The sequence below is a fragment of the Nematolebias whitei genome, chromosome 5, assembly GCF_014905685.2.
Source record: "Nematolebias whitei isolate Nwh7 chromosome 5, NemWhi1, whole genome shotgun sequence".
NCBI lineage: Eukaryota > Metazoa > Chordata > Actinopteri > Cyprinodontiformes > Rivulidae > Nematolebias > Nematolebias whitei.
In genome coordinates, this window is record NC_056502.1 from 32,431,088 (window position 1) to 32,448,997 (window position 17,910).

The 17,910-nt window shown below is 42.3% G+C and overlaps 1 protein-coding gene across 1 annotated transcript in view; it reads left to right on the forward strand.

Moving 5' to 3' along the window:
* znf516 (zinc finger protein 516) overlaps positions 1–17,910 on the forward strand; it is a 25,744-nt gene that overhangs the window by 3,482 nt on the left and 4,352 nt on the right. Inside the window, exons 2-3 of the mRNA XM_037677289.1 lie at positions 2,631–3,902; positions 9,859–9,963. Coding sequence (XP_037533217.1) covers positions 2,631–3,902; positions 9,859–9,963 — 1,377 coding nt within the window. The remainder of the gene's footprint in view (positions 1–2,630; positions 3,903–9,858; positions 9,964–17,910) is intronic.

Below are 17,910 nucleotides of genomic sequence, written 5' to 3' on the forward strand. Positions count from 1 at the left end.
CGCGTTGAGTATTTATATGTAACTGTAATTAGGTACAGTTTTGACTAGTGTCTGTGTGAGAATGTGGGTTTATGCTCTAATTCATGTCATAGTATGTTGTTACGTTTATGTTTACATCGTCCTGCTCACAGTTTGAACAAGTTGAGACATAACTGCATCTCTCCACAGCCTATAGTCAAAACTGTACCTAATTACAGTTACATATAAATACTCAACGCGAGTTAAATACTTTATTCTCTGTGATAAATACTATGTAACTCTCAACTACTACCACGTCACATTTTACCTCATTATATGTAAAATTAAGACTTTTAGCCATTTCTCTGGTTGATGATGTTGATGTCCAGCTGTGGCGGCCATCTTGAACTGGAAAGTCAGTGGTGGACGTACATCCAGTGTTCATGTGATAATAAAACAAGAACTGTTTGTTCTTTAACAACCTGTTTTATTGTCAGGAGAGCTGTCTGTACTGACAGTCGTTACCATAGGAATATAAGAGGTTGGAATAAATTAAAACGTGCAAACGTTGTTGTTTACACATGTAATGGTTTGAGTGGGATGTTTCTGTCTCTTGTGACATCAGCTGTCACTCAGTCCTCAGCACCGGGCCAACCGAGCGACTGGTCATTTATAGTGTCACCTCCACTGACAGGATGTCTCTGTGTGTTGCAATGTGCATGGTGTCTATATGTGCAGCTCTAGTATGTGTAGAAAAATCATCCCAGAGCAGACAAATGTTTGCAGGTCATGGCCGCCATCTTGTGGTGGATTTAGAGACAAGGTGCACAAACTAAACCCCAACTAGAACCATTGATAAAAGAGCAAATATAATATACCAGTTTGCATGAGCTCATCTCTTTGGGAATGTGTGTCATTGTAATTTAATAATTCTGGGGCCTTTAGTTTCCCAGCATGCCTCTTGCTGTGGACCCAGCTTCCTGTTTGTGTTCGTCAGGACACACTTCCTGCTTCAAAACAAGCTCAGATTGACTTTAAATAAGTTTGTTCCATTTCCTTATGATCCTTATGTTCACTTTCACTAAACTTTTATTAGTATTTTGAATATAAATAAGTGGCTATAGATAAATATTTTTTAGGTTGGGTTTGGATTTTTTTCAGCTCTTTTGAGTTTCACTTGTTTGAAAAGTGCATCATAAAGTTAATTTGAATTTAGTATTTGCTGTTATTCAGCTCAATATTTATTAATAGTACTTCTAAATACAAAAAAATCTCACACACACAAAAATCACCAAAACAGTAGCATTATATTGCGTTCTTGTTATTTATGGAAGTGTTTTAATTTATTGTAGATTTTTAAGCTTTATAAGCCATGATGGATATATTTGGGATGAACTTTCTTCATGTTTATAACAAAACCAGACGGTAATCTGTCACAACAGAATTGAAAAACTAAAACGTTTGGTTCAAAAATAATAAATTATCACTAAATTTAGATAAAACAAAATTCATGATATTTGGAAGTAGCTAATTAAACACAAAAACAATGCAATCGAAATAATTATCGACAGTGTTGATTTGAAATGAGTCCATGAAATCAAATTTCTGGGCATCATTAGATGATAAATGTTACTGGAAACCACAGATCTGCAAAGTAAAATCTAAACTAGGCAAAAGTGTTGCTGTTTTGAGGAGAGTAAGATTTAATCTGGACTACAAATCTCTGTTTATTTTATATATTCTCATTGTACCATATGTGGGTTATTGTGTGGAAGTTTGGGGCATTACATACAAAACAAATTTACAGTCGCTGTACACAAGACTAAATAAATCTATCAGACTATTACATAAAGTGAGATATTGGAAGCATACAAATCATTATTTATTTTTTTTAATCAAATGCACTGAAATTCTGGGACCTTGTAAAATTCAAAACTATACAATTTATGTTCAAAGTAAGAAACTGTCAACTTCCACACAATATTCACAAAATGTTTTGTGACAGAGAGGGGGGGTTATAATTTAAGAGGAGAAGGAAAATAAAAAAACAGTGGATCAGAACAACCAAAGAGTTTTTGTATACGAGTGTGTGGAGTAGATCTATGAATGATTTAAATGATGAGCTCAAACAAAGTACAAATATAAACCAGCTTAAAAAATTGTATAAAAATGAGCGCATTGCAACATATGTTTCATAGGATGGGCGTCTCAAAGACCAAAAATTATATTGTTTATTAATAATGTGTAAATAATTGTACATTCAATGATGACAATGTGTGGTTTAAGCATCATAATGTGGGAGGATTATAAGGGTTATTTGGTGTGGGGAGACTGAATGATTGTATATTGATGTGTATGAGGCAGGACATCACAAGATCTTTATCTTCTACCTGCTCCTTTTCAAACAAATTGTGTAAAATTGCATGCTAATTGGTATGAATGTTTGTTTTATTATTATTTTCTTTCCTTGTTTTGAGTTTTTATTGTCTGTTCGATATAAATAAATAAATAGATACATAAATAAATGTAATTAATGTGCAGTGCTGCCCCCTGGTGGTAGTTTCCGGACACTGCATCCTGTTGAAACGACCTGGGGCTCAGACGAGCAGAGTCAGTTCAGTCAGGATGTTTCTCGAGCGTCTCTGACCTGTTTGCTCTTCTTGTTCCTGCAGATGAGAAGCCGTACGTCTGCAGCCTGTGTGAGTTCGTCACCTCGGACTCTCAGGTGTATTCTGCTCATGTTCACGTCCAACACCCGGCTGCCTCCAAAGACACACCCAGCCCCGCTCCCGGCCTCACTTCCAGCTCGGACGGCGGTTTCCCCAAACTCAAGCAGGCTTTTATGCAGGGTCTGAACAACTCTCCTGACACTTACCTCTCAGCTTGTTCCTCCCCCAGTGATCCCACCACGCTTCCTGTTGATCTGTGTGTGAGGGCCGGGGGCGTCAGGGCGATGAACTCCCTACCTTTGGACAGGAAGAACCTCCCTAGTCACAAGTGCTCCTTCTGCTCGCACACCACCCGCTACCCCGAGGTGCTCTGGATGCACCAGACCGTGGCTCACCGCATCAACAGCAGCAGCTCCAACCTGGCTCCTAAATGGGCCGTTAAAAACAACTCCAAGGGCTCCAGAGATGGCTCGTTGTCTTCCAGGAGACGCACCGGACCCCCACCGGTCCTGGAAGGAAGGGAGTGTCAGCCGTTGCCTCCACTGATGCGCAGCCAGCGAACACGGCCCCCGATCTGCTCCAGCGAGGTACCAAGGAAGAGCAGGCCAGGCGGTCAAGCCACATCTTCATCATCCACTCCCTCCACAAGGAGCTCCTCATCAACATCAGGTAGCCATGCTGGGAGAGTCCCTGTGCGTCCGGTCAGCTCCGTCAAACACACAGAAGATCAGAACCATCGCTTCAGACCCAAAGTGTGTCCTCGAGGAAACTCCCTGGCTGCTTCAGGCTCCACGGACAAGAACGCCAGGAGCCTCTCTCGCTCCTCGGCACCGAGCCCCAGCTCCTCCGCAGCTTCCAGGATGTCCGACCGGTACCTGATGCCTCAGGAGGGTCTGGGCTTCATGCTGTCCAACAAACACAGCCTCTCATCAGAGTACTACCGGGCCCAGGGCTCCCCTCATCAGCCCCCCTCCAGCTCCCACAGCCAGAGTCGGCCCAATGCTCTGAGGCCCGCCGCCGTCAGCCGGAGTTCATCTGCAGCGCAGAGCTGCGGCACCGCCCAGACCCACGGAGGCTCGGTGCTGAGTTCTTCCTCCCCGTCCTCCTCCACTTCAGCACCTTTGGACGGTCGTAGAGAGGCGAAGCAGGAGCGGACTGCAGAGGCGCCGGAGATGCGCACAGATATCCTCAGCTTCCTGAAAAACTACAGCCCACACGAGCTGGCTGCCCTGTACCACCGCTGGGGGGCAGCCAACGTCCTGCTGGACCCCACAGGTACGGGCTGGTTATCACTTTCTGCTCATTTACACATTTGGTGTTTCATTTTGGAGGTTTTATTGTGAGTTTATTAATGGTACCAGTGAATAAGCACTAAAGCACTTCGATATGTTCCTCTGTTTTTGTTTTGATTTTAATTCATTGCTTCAACAGTTTAAAGCCTGTCATACTGTATGAAGTGGAAGAAATTTAAAAATATATATTTTTGGAAAAGTACTGATGCATGCTCAGTAATCCAGGTAGATAAATCGTACAAGGTTGAGTCAGGTCCTCTGGACACATTCTTCTTGTTCAATGCAGTTTATTTATTTAGCACCAAGTCACAACAGGAGTCATCTCAGGGCACTGAACAGAAACATATAAAGTCAGTTAACATTATTTATCTGAGGAGCAGACTGCTTTGAGTTTTCACTTCATCACCGTCTCCCATCCTAAGCAAGCACAGAGGTGACAGTGGAAAGGAAAAACTCCCTCATGAGGAAGAAACCTCCAGCAGAACCAGGCTCAGGACAAGAGGCCGTCTGCTTCAACCGGCTGGGTTTGAGAGGAACAGGAAGGAGGAACAAACACAGTGACAGGTCCAGGATGGAGGAGAGCAGCTTTTCTCTAGGAGGAAAGAAAAAGACAGAAACCACGTGTTAAAGAATATTTACAAATACAAACTATTCATTTGTATGTAACAAGGTTAAGTCAGGTCATCTGGGCAGTTTCTTTTTATTGAGATGTTTCGTCCTTCATCCAAAGGACTTCATCAGTCCAAGGAGCCACAACAAACTCAGTCTTATAAGCAGCACACTCACATGATGGTGATAAGATGGTTTCTGGAGTCCGCCCTCTCTCCCACCAACTCGTCTGAGGCAGCCATGGCCGAAGTGGTTCAAAACATCAAAGTTCATGCGCAATAAGTCGAGTGTGTGGACTCCAGAAACCATTTTATCACCATCAAACTGGTTGGCCCACCATGTGAGTGTGCTGCTTATAAGACTGAGTTTGTTGTGGCTCCTCAGACTGATGAAGTCTTTTGGATGAAAGACGAAACATTTCAACATAACGAAAATGTCCAGAGGACCTGACTGAACTTTGTAGGATTTTTTACCTGGATTATTGAGCTTGAACAAACATATTTGTTTGTATTTGTAACTGTTCGTTTGATGGAATGAGGTCAGTTTGTCCTCCAGTAGTCTAAGGTGTTAGCAGCAGAGGATAAGGAATAGGTGAGGAAACCAAGTCGACTAACTATAGGATTTATCAAAAAGGAAAGTCTTAATCCCAGTCTTTAAACTGGACAATGTGTCAGCCTCACAGACAGAAACTGGAAGTTGGTTCCACAAGAGAGGAGCCTGATAACTGAAAGATCTTCCTCCCATTCTGCTTTTGGAAACTCTAGGAACCACAAGTAAACCTGCAGTCTGAGAGCAAAGTGCTCTGTTAAAAAATATGGAACAGTAAGATCTGTATTATGATGGAGCCAGGTTGTTGAGAGCTTTTGAAATGTTACATCATTTATCCAAAAGACTTCTTCAGTCTGAGGAGCTGCAACAAACTCAGTCTTATACCTTCTCATAGTGGATCAACCAGTTTGCTGGTGACATCCAGAACTAGCTGTTCACAGGATAAAGGAGGACCAGCAGCCTAACAACTGATGGCCTGATGGCGCTTGCTATTCACAGAGAGCTGAGTGATACGAGCAATAACATCATTGTAAGAGACACCTGCTCTGCTCTGGTTGACCTGCTCTCTTCTTCGACAGCGTGCCCAACTGAAGATGTTGCACCAAGAACCCTAAGATTCACTTGGATTTTCTGTTCTATTCCAGTCCAGTAAAACACTTATCTTCAAAACTACAGACAATATCTGTTCAAGTCCCTCAGCGACAGGGACATCGGTGTGTCGCTTGTTCCTTTTCTTGTTTACAGTGGAAGACGTGAGAGAACCTTACTTGTCTGGAGGCTGCGAGGCATGTCTGGTCTAAGGCTCTTCTGTCACAAACTGTTTGGGTCACAGCTCCGCCTGTCGAGAGGCGCGCTCAGACGCGAATGTGAGGAGAGGCAAACCCAGCGCTCGGAGAGAATAATTACCCCACCAGCTGCGTTGGTCATTACCGAACATTCGTTTTATTTGCCCACTTTCTGTTGTGTCATCTGAGGTCAAGTGGGCCTGCACGAAGCCAGGGGTCAAAGACAAGAGCCCCCCGAGCGGACGCGTGACATCGCTGTCACCCGTCCAGGCGCATATCGTCACCGTCCGCCTTAGCCCTTTGAGTCACATGCTATAAACTGACCTTTTCTGAGCAACTGAGTCGTTTCCCTGTGTATCTGTGTAATACGTGTGCGAGTGTGTGTTCTCTGTCCGGCTCTGTCTTGTCTTTCATTAGTGCATCAGTGAGAAGGGCTGGCGGCCCGGAGTACAAGTAGAATATCCAGAGGCCAGCAGCCGGGCTGCCAGAGATACTCTCCGTCACCTCCTCTACCTCCCTGTCCTCCTGGTACCTGCTGTCCTGCAGCAGAAAAGTAGAACAATGCAGGAGATCCTGGTGCAGATTCACACACATCCTGACGTTGCTGACTTTATTCATTATTCAAGACCGTTGATCAACAGCTCTGTCAGTGTGCACAACGGCTGATACGAACCAGAAAATTGAGGTCGAGTTCACCAGCCTCGAAGGCCATTTGTGTCAGCTGACGTCTGAACGGCGTGGAGCTTCTGTGGTCGTTCCTTCTCTACATCCAGTGGTTGATTGTTTAGATCATATCATCACTACGTCACCCTTCAGAGCCTCAATGCCAGCCGACCCTTTTATCAACCAGCTCTGTAGTTCAGCTCTGTTACACCTCTGATGGTGGTCAGAGGTGTAACAGCAGCAGGTTGACTTCTAAAAGTCACAAGACGAGATGTTTTTATCAGGATTTACTGTTTTTGTCTTGACTTTGTTGCACAACTGTTATGTGCTGAAAAGGTTATGTAGGGGCCAAGATGGCGTAGAGGCAGGGCAGCCGACCCGTGACCCGAAGGTCCCGAGCTCAATCCCCAGTCACTGCACACCTTGTGGTGTCTCTGAGCAGCACACCTCATCCCCAGTTGCTCCCCGGGTGCCCCCAATAGCTGCCCACTGCCCCACCCAGTGATGGATGGGTTAAATGCAGAGAGACAATTTTGCCATTGTATGGAAACATACATGTTATTATTATTATTATTATTATTGACTAGAGGTGTCCCGATACTAGCCTCACTCGTATTTGTACTCATAGGAACACCTCGAAACTTCAACCAGATACAGCTTTTATGCTTGGTGATGTCATTTCCTCTTCCACCTTGCAAGTAACTGAGGACAAATACATTAAAAAAGCCATAGTTTGGAGATATTTTAAGATGAACAGACGGGATGTTATGACAGCAGACTGTTTGCTGCGTTCGTAAAATAAGAAATGTGTTTTTAAAGTAATTTATTTTTTGAGTACTAACTCACTACTCAGTATCTGTACTCTGTAGCAGCAAATACCCAAGCTGAAGTACATGTACTGTATTTTCCGGACTACAAGTCACATCAGCAAAAAAGCCTCATGAAGAGGAAAAAACATTATATAAGTCGCATTTATTTACAAGTGTATTTCACAAAGTACAAGAACAGACATTTAGTCTGAAATAACAATAACACACAGAACATTCCTGGGGTCCTGAACAGGCTTAATCAACATAACAAGCCAACGGGTCCAACAAGCAAGTTACTGGTAAATGCACCAGTCTCATTCCACATCACTTTTGGGGGCATTTTACTTGTGTTAAGTTTTACTTAGTTGTCTCAAGTGAATGTTTGGGCAGGGTGTGGGTGTTAATGGTAGAGGAAAAACATATACCGGTACCGGTAGTTGTCAAAAGCCTAGAGGAACTTCTTGCAGCTGTAAATGGTAATGTTTACTCTTTGGCTCATGCCAGTATGAATGAACATTTTTAACTTGTCCGTCAAAAACTGCGTCATGAATAGGGGAAAAAACGTACACTTTGGACTATTAAGTTGTAGGACTGGCCAAACTATGAAAAAAAGTGTTACTTATAGTCTGGAAAATACGGTAAATGTTCTTTTTACTCAGCCTGAAAAAATAAACTAATATCAGGAGGACATCTGTATTATTAACAGTAAATAATGAACAAAGTCACATGAAACAAACGTCTGTGAGAAGCTTCAGCCAGGCTCAGAACGTGCTTCTTTTTGTTCTGTACTGCGCAGAGAAGAGGGGATTTCAAAATATAGTCCGTCCGGTTCATTTTGTGAGTAAGATAACTTTAAAAATAAGCAACGTGTCGACTTCCATTTTGGTGTGTGGCTGCAGCTGTACCAAAGGTTTCTATGGAAAATTGGGTTGACACTTCAAAATCCAATATGTAAATGTAAAGTTCCCTCAAATGACTGGGGTGGCCAGAAATTAATCTATGGTACCACTGGTCACCCACCAGCTCCACCATTGCACCTGGTGCAGGATAAAGCTGCTCCCTCCACTCACCAGGATCCATCAGTCTGCGCTGCCTCGGACAAGAAGAAGAAACCTCCCTCTGTTCTTCTCCACAGTGTAACTCCTATTCACTTGAATATCTTACACCAAAAACATTACGGTTTACTTTCATCCCCTGTTCAATTTCAGTCCAGAAAAACACTCATCTTAAAAACTACAAACATTTATTATTCAGATACCTCATCCTGTTTGGATTTGTGGTTAAAGTGAGTGTTATCGCCACCTGCTGGTGCAACCTGGGACTTTCAGTGGTTCTCTTCCTCTTTAGGACAACTAGACTTTTTTCAGATGGAGGAAAATATAAAAATAAGATAAAAAACATCTAAGTTTGAGGAGTCAGGGACTTTATTCACGCAACAAAAAAAGTGTTCCAAGAATTATCAAACATTTATTTAACTCGGTCTGTTGGAGCAACAGAGCAGGAGTTTAAAATCTATTTACAGCTGAACGTTTTATTAAGTGTTGATACTTTTGATTCATGCTGTTTTATAAAGCAGTTTTACAGGAAATTTTAAGTGTTTTTATTTTAGGATAAATAAACTTTGTGTTGAGGCAGGAGGTTTGTGTTGACAGCTGTGAAAGATGGCCAGGGGAGCTGGTTTATATCCAGATGTTTTAAGGCAGTTTTATCCAAAAAAACGATTTTTATTTGAAAAACGACCAAATAAGCAAAAAAGGATTCCCACTTTTCATTAGATTTTTAAAATGTATTTTATTTTTATGAAGACTAAAGTCTGTTGTCCATTTGTCTGAAGTGTGCAGTGTCAAACATCTGGCTCTCGTGTGTGTGTTTATTCGTATCGTAGCCACCAGTGTGCCTTAACTTCCCTCCCTTGGACCACGCACACGTATAATCAACTCTGGAAACACGTACGCATGCCGACACACGCACACACTTGACATGTGACACACGGGCAGCAGAGCGGGCACATCACAGCCGGGGCGTTTTAATTGCCTGTAATTTATGCAGCGTGTGTGTGCGCTGCCCGTGTCCTGCTGTCAGCCTCTGAGATGATGCTGTGTGACAGCTGCAGTCCAGCCCCCGGAGCGAGCCGCTCATAATGACACATTAGACATACTAATGATGCCGGCACGAGTCCTCCGCTCATGCTACCTAGCTCCACCGCCTCACACACACACACGTTCAGCCTCATCCTGACCTTTATGTCTTCATCCAGCGTCCTCAAACACTCCTATGTGAAAATGTCTTCTCACTCATAAGATACTAAACGTGATGTTCACCTTTATGGACGAGACGTCAAAGGAACAAAATCATTTTTTATCTTCCGATAAGAGTAGATATTGCTTGAGTAAAGAGAGCCAAACACCTGACTCTGACTAAATGTAGCAGGAAATTGATTTGAATAAGTTAGAAAAAGATTGATTTCATATCTGTGTATGTACGACCTGTGTTTGAACACCGATATTTGTGTGTGTGTGTTCAGGAGTGCTGAGGTCGGCCGTGCGGCAGGGCCAGTATTTCTGTCATGAGTGTGGGAAGAGTTTCAGTCAGCCCAGCCACCTGCGCACACACATGAGATCCCACACAGGTAAAACACACGCACACACAGGCTACAGCCAAAATGGTTGCAGGTTTACACTCCCTGATCTGCCAGGAAGCACTTCTGGTGAAAGAGCACTTTGAAACGGTCTAATCTGTGGTACACACACTTTCTGCTCTTGTAGCTGGAAGTCAGATAAAGAAACGGGAACGATCCCTAAAGAAGGAATAGCAGCTTGGATCTCTCACCTGACTTCTGCATTACAAACTCTTTATTCACATTTCTGATAGTTTGACTTTCATGAAATCAATGACTCACATTACAGCCTCTGTTATCGAGCATGTTGCCTCCCAGAAATAAAAGGCTTGTATTGCTGATAGTACAGTAGTTGTCCCCCGTTGCGGAGTGAAGAGGGGACTTGGAAATACCCACCGTTCGTCCGGTTAGACAACTTGAAATAAAAGCAATGTGCCGACTTCCATTTTGGTTTGTGGCTATATGTAAGAAAGGTCAGAAGATCAAAAATCTGGTTATTACATCATAATCCAAGATGGCCACCGCCATATACACATGTGTAAATGTAAACCTTGTAAGCTGAAAAACTGGACCCCCTTATTATTTGAGGAAACTGCGTTTTCTTGTTTTTATATTGCTTACAAGTATAGTTTCCTCAGATGATTGGCATGACCAAAGATTAATCTATGGTGGCCAAGGCCCCCATTGGCCACCCCCTGGCTCCGTCTGGTGGTAGGTGAAATTGCTCCTGTCATTTGCCAGGATCTGTCACTGTACGTTGCCTCAGACAAGAGCAAAAATAAATAAATTACCTTTATTCAACAACTACAACCATTCACTATTCAAATCCCTCAGCGACGAGGGACATCGGTGCACTGCATGTTATTTACCGTCATTTCTGGACTATTGAGCGCACCTGAATATAAGCCACGCCCACCAAATTTAAAAAGAAAAAAAATTGCACATATATTCATTCATTCGTTCAACCTTTATTTGTACAGGTTAGTCTCATTGAGTTGCAAGGACTCATTTACAAGAGAGACCTGATTTAAACAAAGAACACAGATGAGGTACAGACAACAAGAGACAGTCATATAAAAGCATATTAAATGAAAAGTAAATGAAATAAACAATGAAAATTAAACAAAAACAGGTGCATTATAAAGTGATGTAAAATACTCAATGTAAAGTTTAGGCCACGCTTTTGTATAAGCTGCAGGTGTCCACACGTTGTAACATGAGATATTTACACAGAAAGATTTTTAAACTTTTAATTAAATATGTACCGGTAACATACACAAATACATAAAGTAAATGTTTTTTTTATGAACAATGCCTGTAACACAGCTGGTTAAAAAAATAAACAGTGGCCTACCAGGAAAAGTAATTGATCGCTATCTTCCATCTTCCTCAGTTTGTCTTCTTCTGTGTCAGAACTGAACAGTCTCAGAATCTGTCACACGTCCTCAGTCTCTTTTTTTGTCGCTCTCAACGTCATTTTTGTCTCGAGGCAAATTCGCGATTATATTTGATTTACGATTCGCACTTGTTTTGAGTTGATGCAAACACTTCATGCTTTGTTGTGTACAGCGAGGGGTGACACTCACGCAGGGAGGGGGAAGGGAGGAGAGAACGGGGAGGGCCCTCAACAGTGACCTGTTCAGCAATTTCATTGGTCAGATTCATTTTTAACCTTTATTTATACAGGTAGTCTCACTGAGTCATGAGGATCCACACTCCAAAAGAGATTGGGCAGCTATGTGAGCGCCCGGCTGTGACCAGGCTAAATGTTTTGGCAGCATGAAGCTCGTTAGCGCGTCAAAAATATCCATAAATTAGTTGCAGCATGGGCAGCACGGTGGCGCAACTGGTAGAGCTGCTGCCTCTCAGCGAGCAGGTCCTTGGTTCAACTCCTGGTCCAGGGGCCTTTCTGGGTGGAGTTTGCATGTTCTCTCTGTGCATGCGTGGGTTTCCTCCCACAGACCAAAAACATGCATGTTAGGCTGATTGGTAACTCTAAATTGTCCCTAGGTGTGAGTGAGAGAGTGAATGGTTGTTTGTCTCGTTTGTCTCTATGTGGCCCTGTGATGGACTTGCGACCCGTCCAGGGTGTACCCCGCCCCTCGCACAGTGATTGCTGGACATGGGCACCAGCGACCCCCGTGACCCAAAAATGGAATAAGCGGGTAAAGATAATGGATGGATGGATGGATGGATGGATAGTTGCAGCATTGTATATGTGTGTTCAAAGCGTGTGAAAAAAGTTGCGGCTTATTGTCCAGAAATTACGGTAAATGTTTTCACTTGATTTAACGTGTTGAGTTGTTGTTCCTCAGAGAGACCCGAAGCTCCAAGAGCTCATATCTAACCCTGTCATGAAAAAGTTCTGGTGTTGAACTCTTGTTTTGTCACTCTCTGAAGTCACTTACTGCATCTAAATTAGGTTTTTGGCAATGACTAGTTGCTAATCGAGCTTCCAGGAGTAATCATGCTGGAATAATATGTTAAGTTATCAAGACGAATGTTTGCGGCCAGCACCATCAGGATGTATGATGCTTCGTACATGTGAGAAGTCCCAGGAAGTTTCCAGCTTTGTGACCACTCCTTCATCAGCCGTTCATGTCTGCACACACACAAACGCACACAACAGCTCTATCCACTCACCGACCCTGACATGAGATATGGAGAATATATGCACGAGGATTCACATTCACAACTATTTGTCACTGTCCGACTTCACGTACACGTCTGCTGCTACGTCCCTGCACGCCGGCAAATAAATCACACCGGATCTTTTTGTTCAGCTGGGTGTGACAGCCAGTCTGAGAGTCCTTCCTGCCCTGGGCTGGGCAGCTGTCTCTATTTTTTAAACTGAGACATGATTTGCCGCAGATAGTGACCTGTGACAAATCGTATACATTATTAATCGCATGCCAATTAGAGAGATGGAATTGTGCATCCTAATGAAGCGGAGCAGCATTTGTCCGTGCCAAACTTTGGGAATCTATTTGCATGCATCTGAGTGCCACTCACTGTAAACAGCTTCATACACCCAGTCCTGTTCCTTTTCTTTCCCTCCCTGTTCAGGCCCCTTTACACTGGAAGGCAACATTGGTGCAATGTAATAAAATCAGCCAGAATGTGGACGGTCTTTGCAGCCTTTTAGCAAGAACTCCAGACCCTATGCTAGGTCCTGGAGGGTTTTCATCCTGTATAAAACCTCTGCAGTGATGATCTAATGGTAGCAGCGTATTTGGGTCTTGAGTGGAACACGTGGTGGGAGCGTATCTACGACATCCGGTCCTCATTCACCAGCGATGCTTGGTCATTAAGAGTGTGAAGCAGGACTTGGCATATTGGCCTCATCCAAGGCTACAAATGCCATTGTGACAAGTTTTGTAGAAACAACCTACTGTAGACATGATGCCTGTGCTATCATGGCATCCTGACTAAAAGCTGTGGGCATATAGAGCGTGGTGAAGGACCAGGCAATGCAGAGAATACCAGGAAAAACCTAAGAGCATAGCAGTGTCACTGCCGCCTGATCCAGCCATACTTTAACTTTCTGACCCAGAAAATAAAAGCAGAGATTCATGACCCCCCCACCCCATTGCTGGTTTGAGTGTACAAATAGTGCTTAAAAGTGGCAAAAAATAGATGTGGTGTTGTTTGGGGAAAATGGAGTTGCAAAAAATATGTTAGACTGGTACAGGACATGTATGATGACAGCAGGACATGTTAGACTGGTACAGGACATGTATGAGGACAGCAGGACATGTATGAGGACAGCAGGACAGTGGTGAGATGTGCTGTATAAGTGGCAGATATCTTCAAGGTGGAGGTGGGATTCATCAAGGATCTGCTCTGAGTCCCTACTTGTTTGCTCTGGTGATGGACCGACTAACAGATGAGGTCCGGCAGGAATCCCCATGGACTATGATGTTTGCAGATGACATTGTGATCTGTGGTGAGAACAGGGAACAGGTGGAAGATAATTTGTAGAGGTGGAAGTATGATCTTGAAAGAAGAGAATGAAAGTCAGCCGCAGTAAGACAGAGTTCATGTGTGTGAATGAGAGGGAGACAGGTGGAACAGTGAGGCTACAAGGAGCAGAGGTCACAAAGGTGCAGGACTTCAAGTACTTGGGGTCCACTGTCCAGGAAAATGGGGAGTGTGGTAAAGAGGAGAGTCCAGACAGGATGGAGTGGATGGAGAAAAGTTTCAGGGGTGATTTGTGACAAAACTGTGTCAGCAAAGATTAAAGGAAAAGTTTACAAGACAGTGGTAAGACCAGCTATACTGTATGGTCTGGAGACAGAGACATGGACAAAAAGACAGAAGAAATAACTGGACGAGGCAGAAATGAAGCTGTTGAGGTTCTCCTTGGTAATAAGGAAGCAACCCCTAAAGAGGGAACAGCTGAAACACCTGTCACTTGTTTATTCAGGCCCTGACCCCAGCGTTGGGAACCATGACTTCAGGTCATGGAGAGTGAAGCAGGAGCATCTTCCAGTCTGAAGGAGGCTCTGGTTATATTCTATTATTTTTCTTTTCTGACTTTTCTCCTTTCTCTACTCTTATTTTTTTAAATTCTTGTTGGTATTCCTTTTTTCCGCTTTCTTCTCCAGATGTTTCTTCACCACTCATCCTCTTCATCCTCTTTCTTTTTTCTTCCTTCATTCTTCCACTGTTTTTGTTTCCTCCTCCTGTTTTGTCTTCTCACTTTTATTCCTTTATCCTCTTTTCATCTCTTGCCTCCAGTTCAGTTCCTTCTTTCCTCCTTCACATTTTCCTCTTTTGTTCTTTTGGCTCCCCTCATTCCTGCCTGTTTTCCTACCGTCTCCTCCTCCTCCTCCTCTTCGTCTCTCCTGGGCTGTCATGTCCGTCAGCCGGGCCGGTGGTGATCGCAGTAGACACAGAGATAAGTAGCTTCTTTATGGAGAGTGTGAATGATATGTGGCACAGCCAGTGATTCTAAGTGACAGAGGCCAAATGGTAAGTGATGCAGTGTTCAGCTGTCCCTCCAGCCTTCTTGTACACACACACACACACACACACACACACACACACACACACACACACACACACACACACACACACACACACACACACACACACACACACACACAGTAAACATTCGCAGAGGCTGTAATTAATGTTGTCACCCACAGTTGTCTTCAGCGTGGACGTACGTGCACAGAAAAGGCCAGCCACCCCGAGGCCTCCATTAACATGCGTCATATTAAAACACTGACTCGCCTCCACCAGCTCCCATCATCATCATCATCACCATCATCACTGCCACAGCCCCTTCCATTAAAGAGGGTGGCACACGCTGTGTGGTGGTGAAGAAGAGAGAAAATGAATGCTTGTATGAATTTTAGAGCGTTTAACCAAACACCCTCCTCCTCCTCCTCCCCCCCTCTTCCTCCTCCTCCCCCCGCCCCCCTCCTCCTCCTTCTCCCCTCACAGTTGGGTTTGATTATAACGGACTCCACAGAGGTACTGACGCTCACACCACCGCTTCTGAAGCTCCCAAACAAGTATGTGTCACAAACAAACGGCTGATAACTGCTTCCCTCGTGGCGTCTGCATGTCCGCCTCAGCTCTGCATGTGTGTCCCGCTCATACTGTGCACGTTTCTTCTTCTTCGTCGTCGGTGTGCGCGGCTGTCACACGTGGCGCCCTCTGCACCTGGCACTAACACGCTGCAGGATCACGCCTGACGTTAGTGCGTGGGATTTATTTTACATATGACGTTCGTCCGATTGAAAAGGTTTTGTTTAGGACTACAGGTTGCAGCCTCCATGAGCTAATAACACTTAAAACTGGATTGTTTTTATTTATAAATAATAATTCAGATTAGACAACATAAAGTGTAATTGTATTAGTTTTGTCTAATTGCACAGACTGTTCAAGAAAAAATGTCATAGTTCCAAACTATAACTAGAGAAATTATATTTCCTGTGAAAATGCAGTGTGAATGCATAGCTGTATGATTTTAGCTCATAGCAGCTAAAGAAGTTGAAACCAGCTGAAAATGTTCCGAAAGCTGGAAAATAAAAGCAGAAAGCAGCAGAAATGTGCAGATTAGACTGAAATAGGCAGAGAGGCTAATTAGCTTACAAAAAATCGGAAATTGGCAACAAATCAAAGATGCTGAAATTAGAAAAAAAGCTGAACTGAGCAAAAAGTAGCTGGGAAAAAAGCAGATATTAGCAGAAAAATGATTAAAATAGCACAAAAAGTTTACATCATTTTAAGCACAAACGACTGGCCATGAGGTAGTGCTCTGAAATATAAATGAAGTTTAGACAATTCTTGTTAAAACTACAAAAATCTGTAAAATTGGTTTCTCATGCAAGTATCGGCCAATTTCCCAAAATTAAGCAAATCAGGGCCGTTAATTCGGGGCCGATTTATTAAATTGGAAATTTATCGGTGCACCCCTAGTTGAAACAGAACAACAACAAAAATGCAGAACGAGTTACGTGTTGAAAAGCGTAGGGAAGAAAAATGTATCTCAGTTGTGAGAATGATTTGGAAACATTCACACAATAATGTTGGAGAAACTTTGTTTCCGGTTTAGTCGACACAAATTGAATTTAACAGTTTTATAGTGTGATTTGTTAAATAAAAACTTCTGTTGTTGCCGCTGTCCAGTTAAGACAAGTTGGAAGCTGATCAGATTATTAAAGGAGGTTCAGATAAGAACACCTCGTCACTTCTTTGTTACGCTCAGTTTAAAGCAGGCTAGCTTTGGTTTGAAGAGGAAAAATTAAGAAAAATTTCAAAACATGAAAATCAAGAATAAACATGAACAGAGGTGTTTAAGCTAAAGATTCTAATATAAAAGCTAAAAAAAAATGACGATGAGCGATGACACTCCGCGTTTTATTTTCGTTCCCAGTCTGGAATGCGTAGCAGGCAGAACAAAGATTGCGACGCCTTGAGTGTCTTTCAGTGACTCCTGTTTCGGCTGCTTTAGTTCTTGGAGTCAACAACTTTTGATTTTACTAAAATAAATTTAATTTTAAAGATTTCAGTTCACGTGGTGAATACTTAAGTATTTGACGCATTGTTAATATTTTGTTTTGCAGCTTGACAATTTTCTTTCTCCAAAGGGGTGCCTGACAAAACAGTCTGCGAACCACTTGTTTATAATGTTTAAAACATCACCATCATTGTAAGGATCACAACATAGATGGTGACATTTTTTAAACTGGACTTGTTTCATAATGGCAGCAATCCACTGTAATCTTGCCATTATGCATATTAATTTAGAAATAATTTCTCCAAGCAGATCATTCAAACTAAAACAGAAAATTAGGACCACACTAAGAAAAAAAAATTACATTATGAGAAAAAAGTCATAAAATTACGAGAATAGTCATAGTATTATGAGAATAAAGTTGTACAACAATAAAGATATATTATTAAAGGAACTGGTCGAAATATTACAAGAATGAAGTCATAATATTATGAGAATAAAGTTGTATTATAAGAATAAAGTTGAAATATTACGAGAATAAAGTCATAGTATTATGAGAATAAAGTCAAAATATTACGACAGTAAAGACATATTATTAAAGGAATTGGTCAAAATATTACGAGAATAAAGTCGTATATTATGAAAATGAAGTTGTAGTATTACGAGAATAAAGTTGTAGTATTATGAGAATAAAGTGGAAATATTACGAGAATAAAGTCATAGTATTATGAGAATAAAGTCAAAATATTACGAGAATAAAGTTGTAGTATTACGAGAATAAAGTTAACGGCAATAAAGTCATAATATTATGAGAATAAAGTTGTAGTATTGAGAATAAAGTCGAAATATTACGTGAATAAAGTTGTAGTATTATGAGAATAAAGTTGTAGTATTACGAGATTAAAGTTTACGACAATAAAGTCATAATATTATGAGAATAAAGTTGTAGTATTACGAGAATAAAGTCTTAGTATTATGAGAATAAAGTC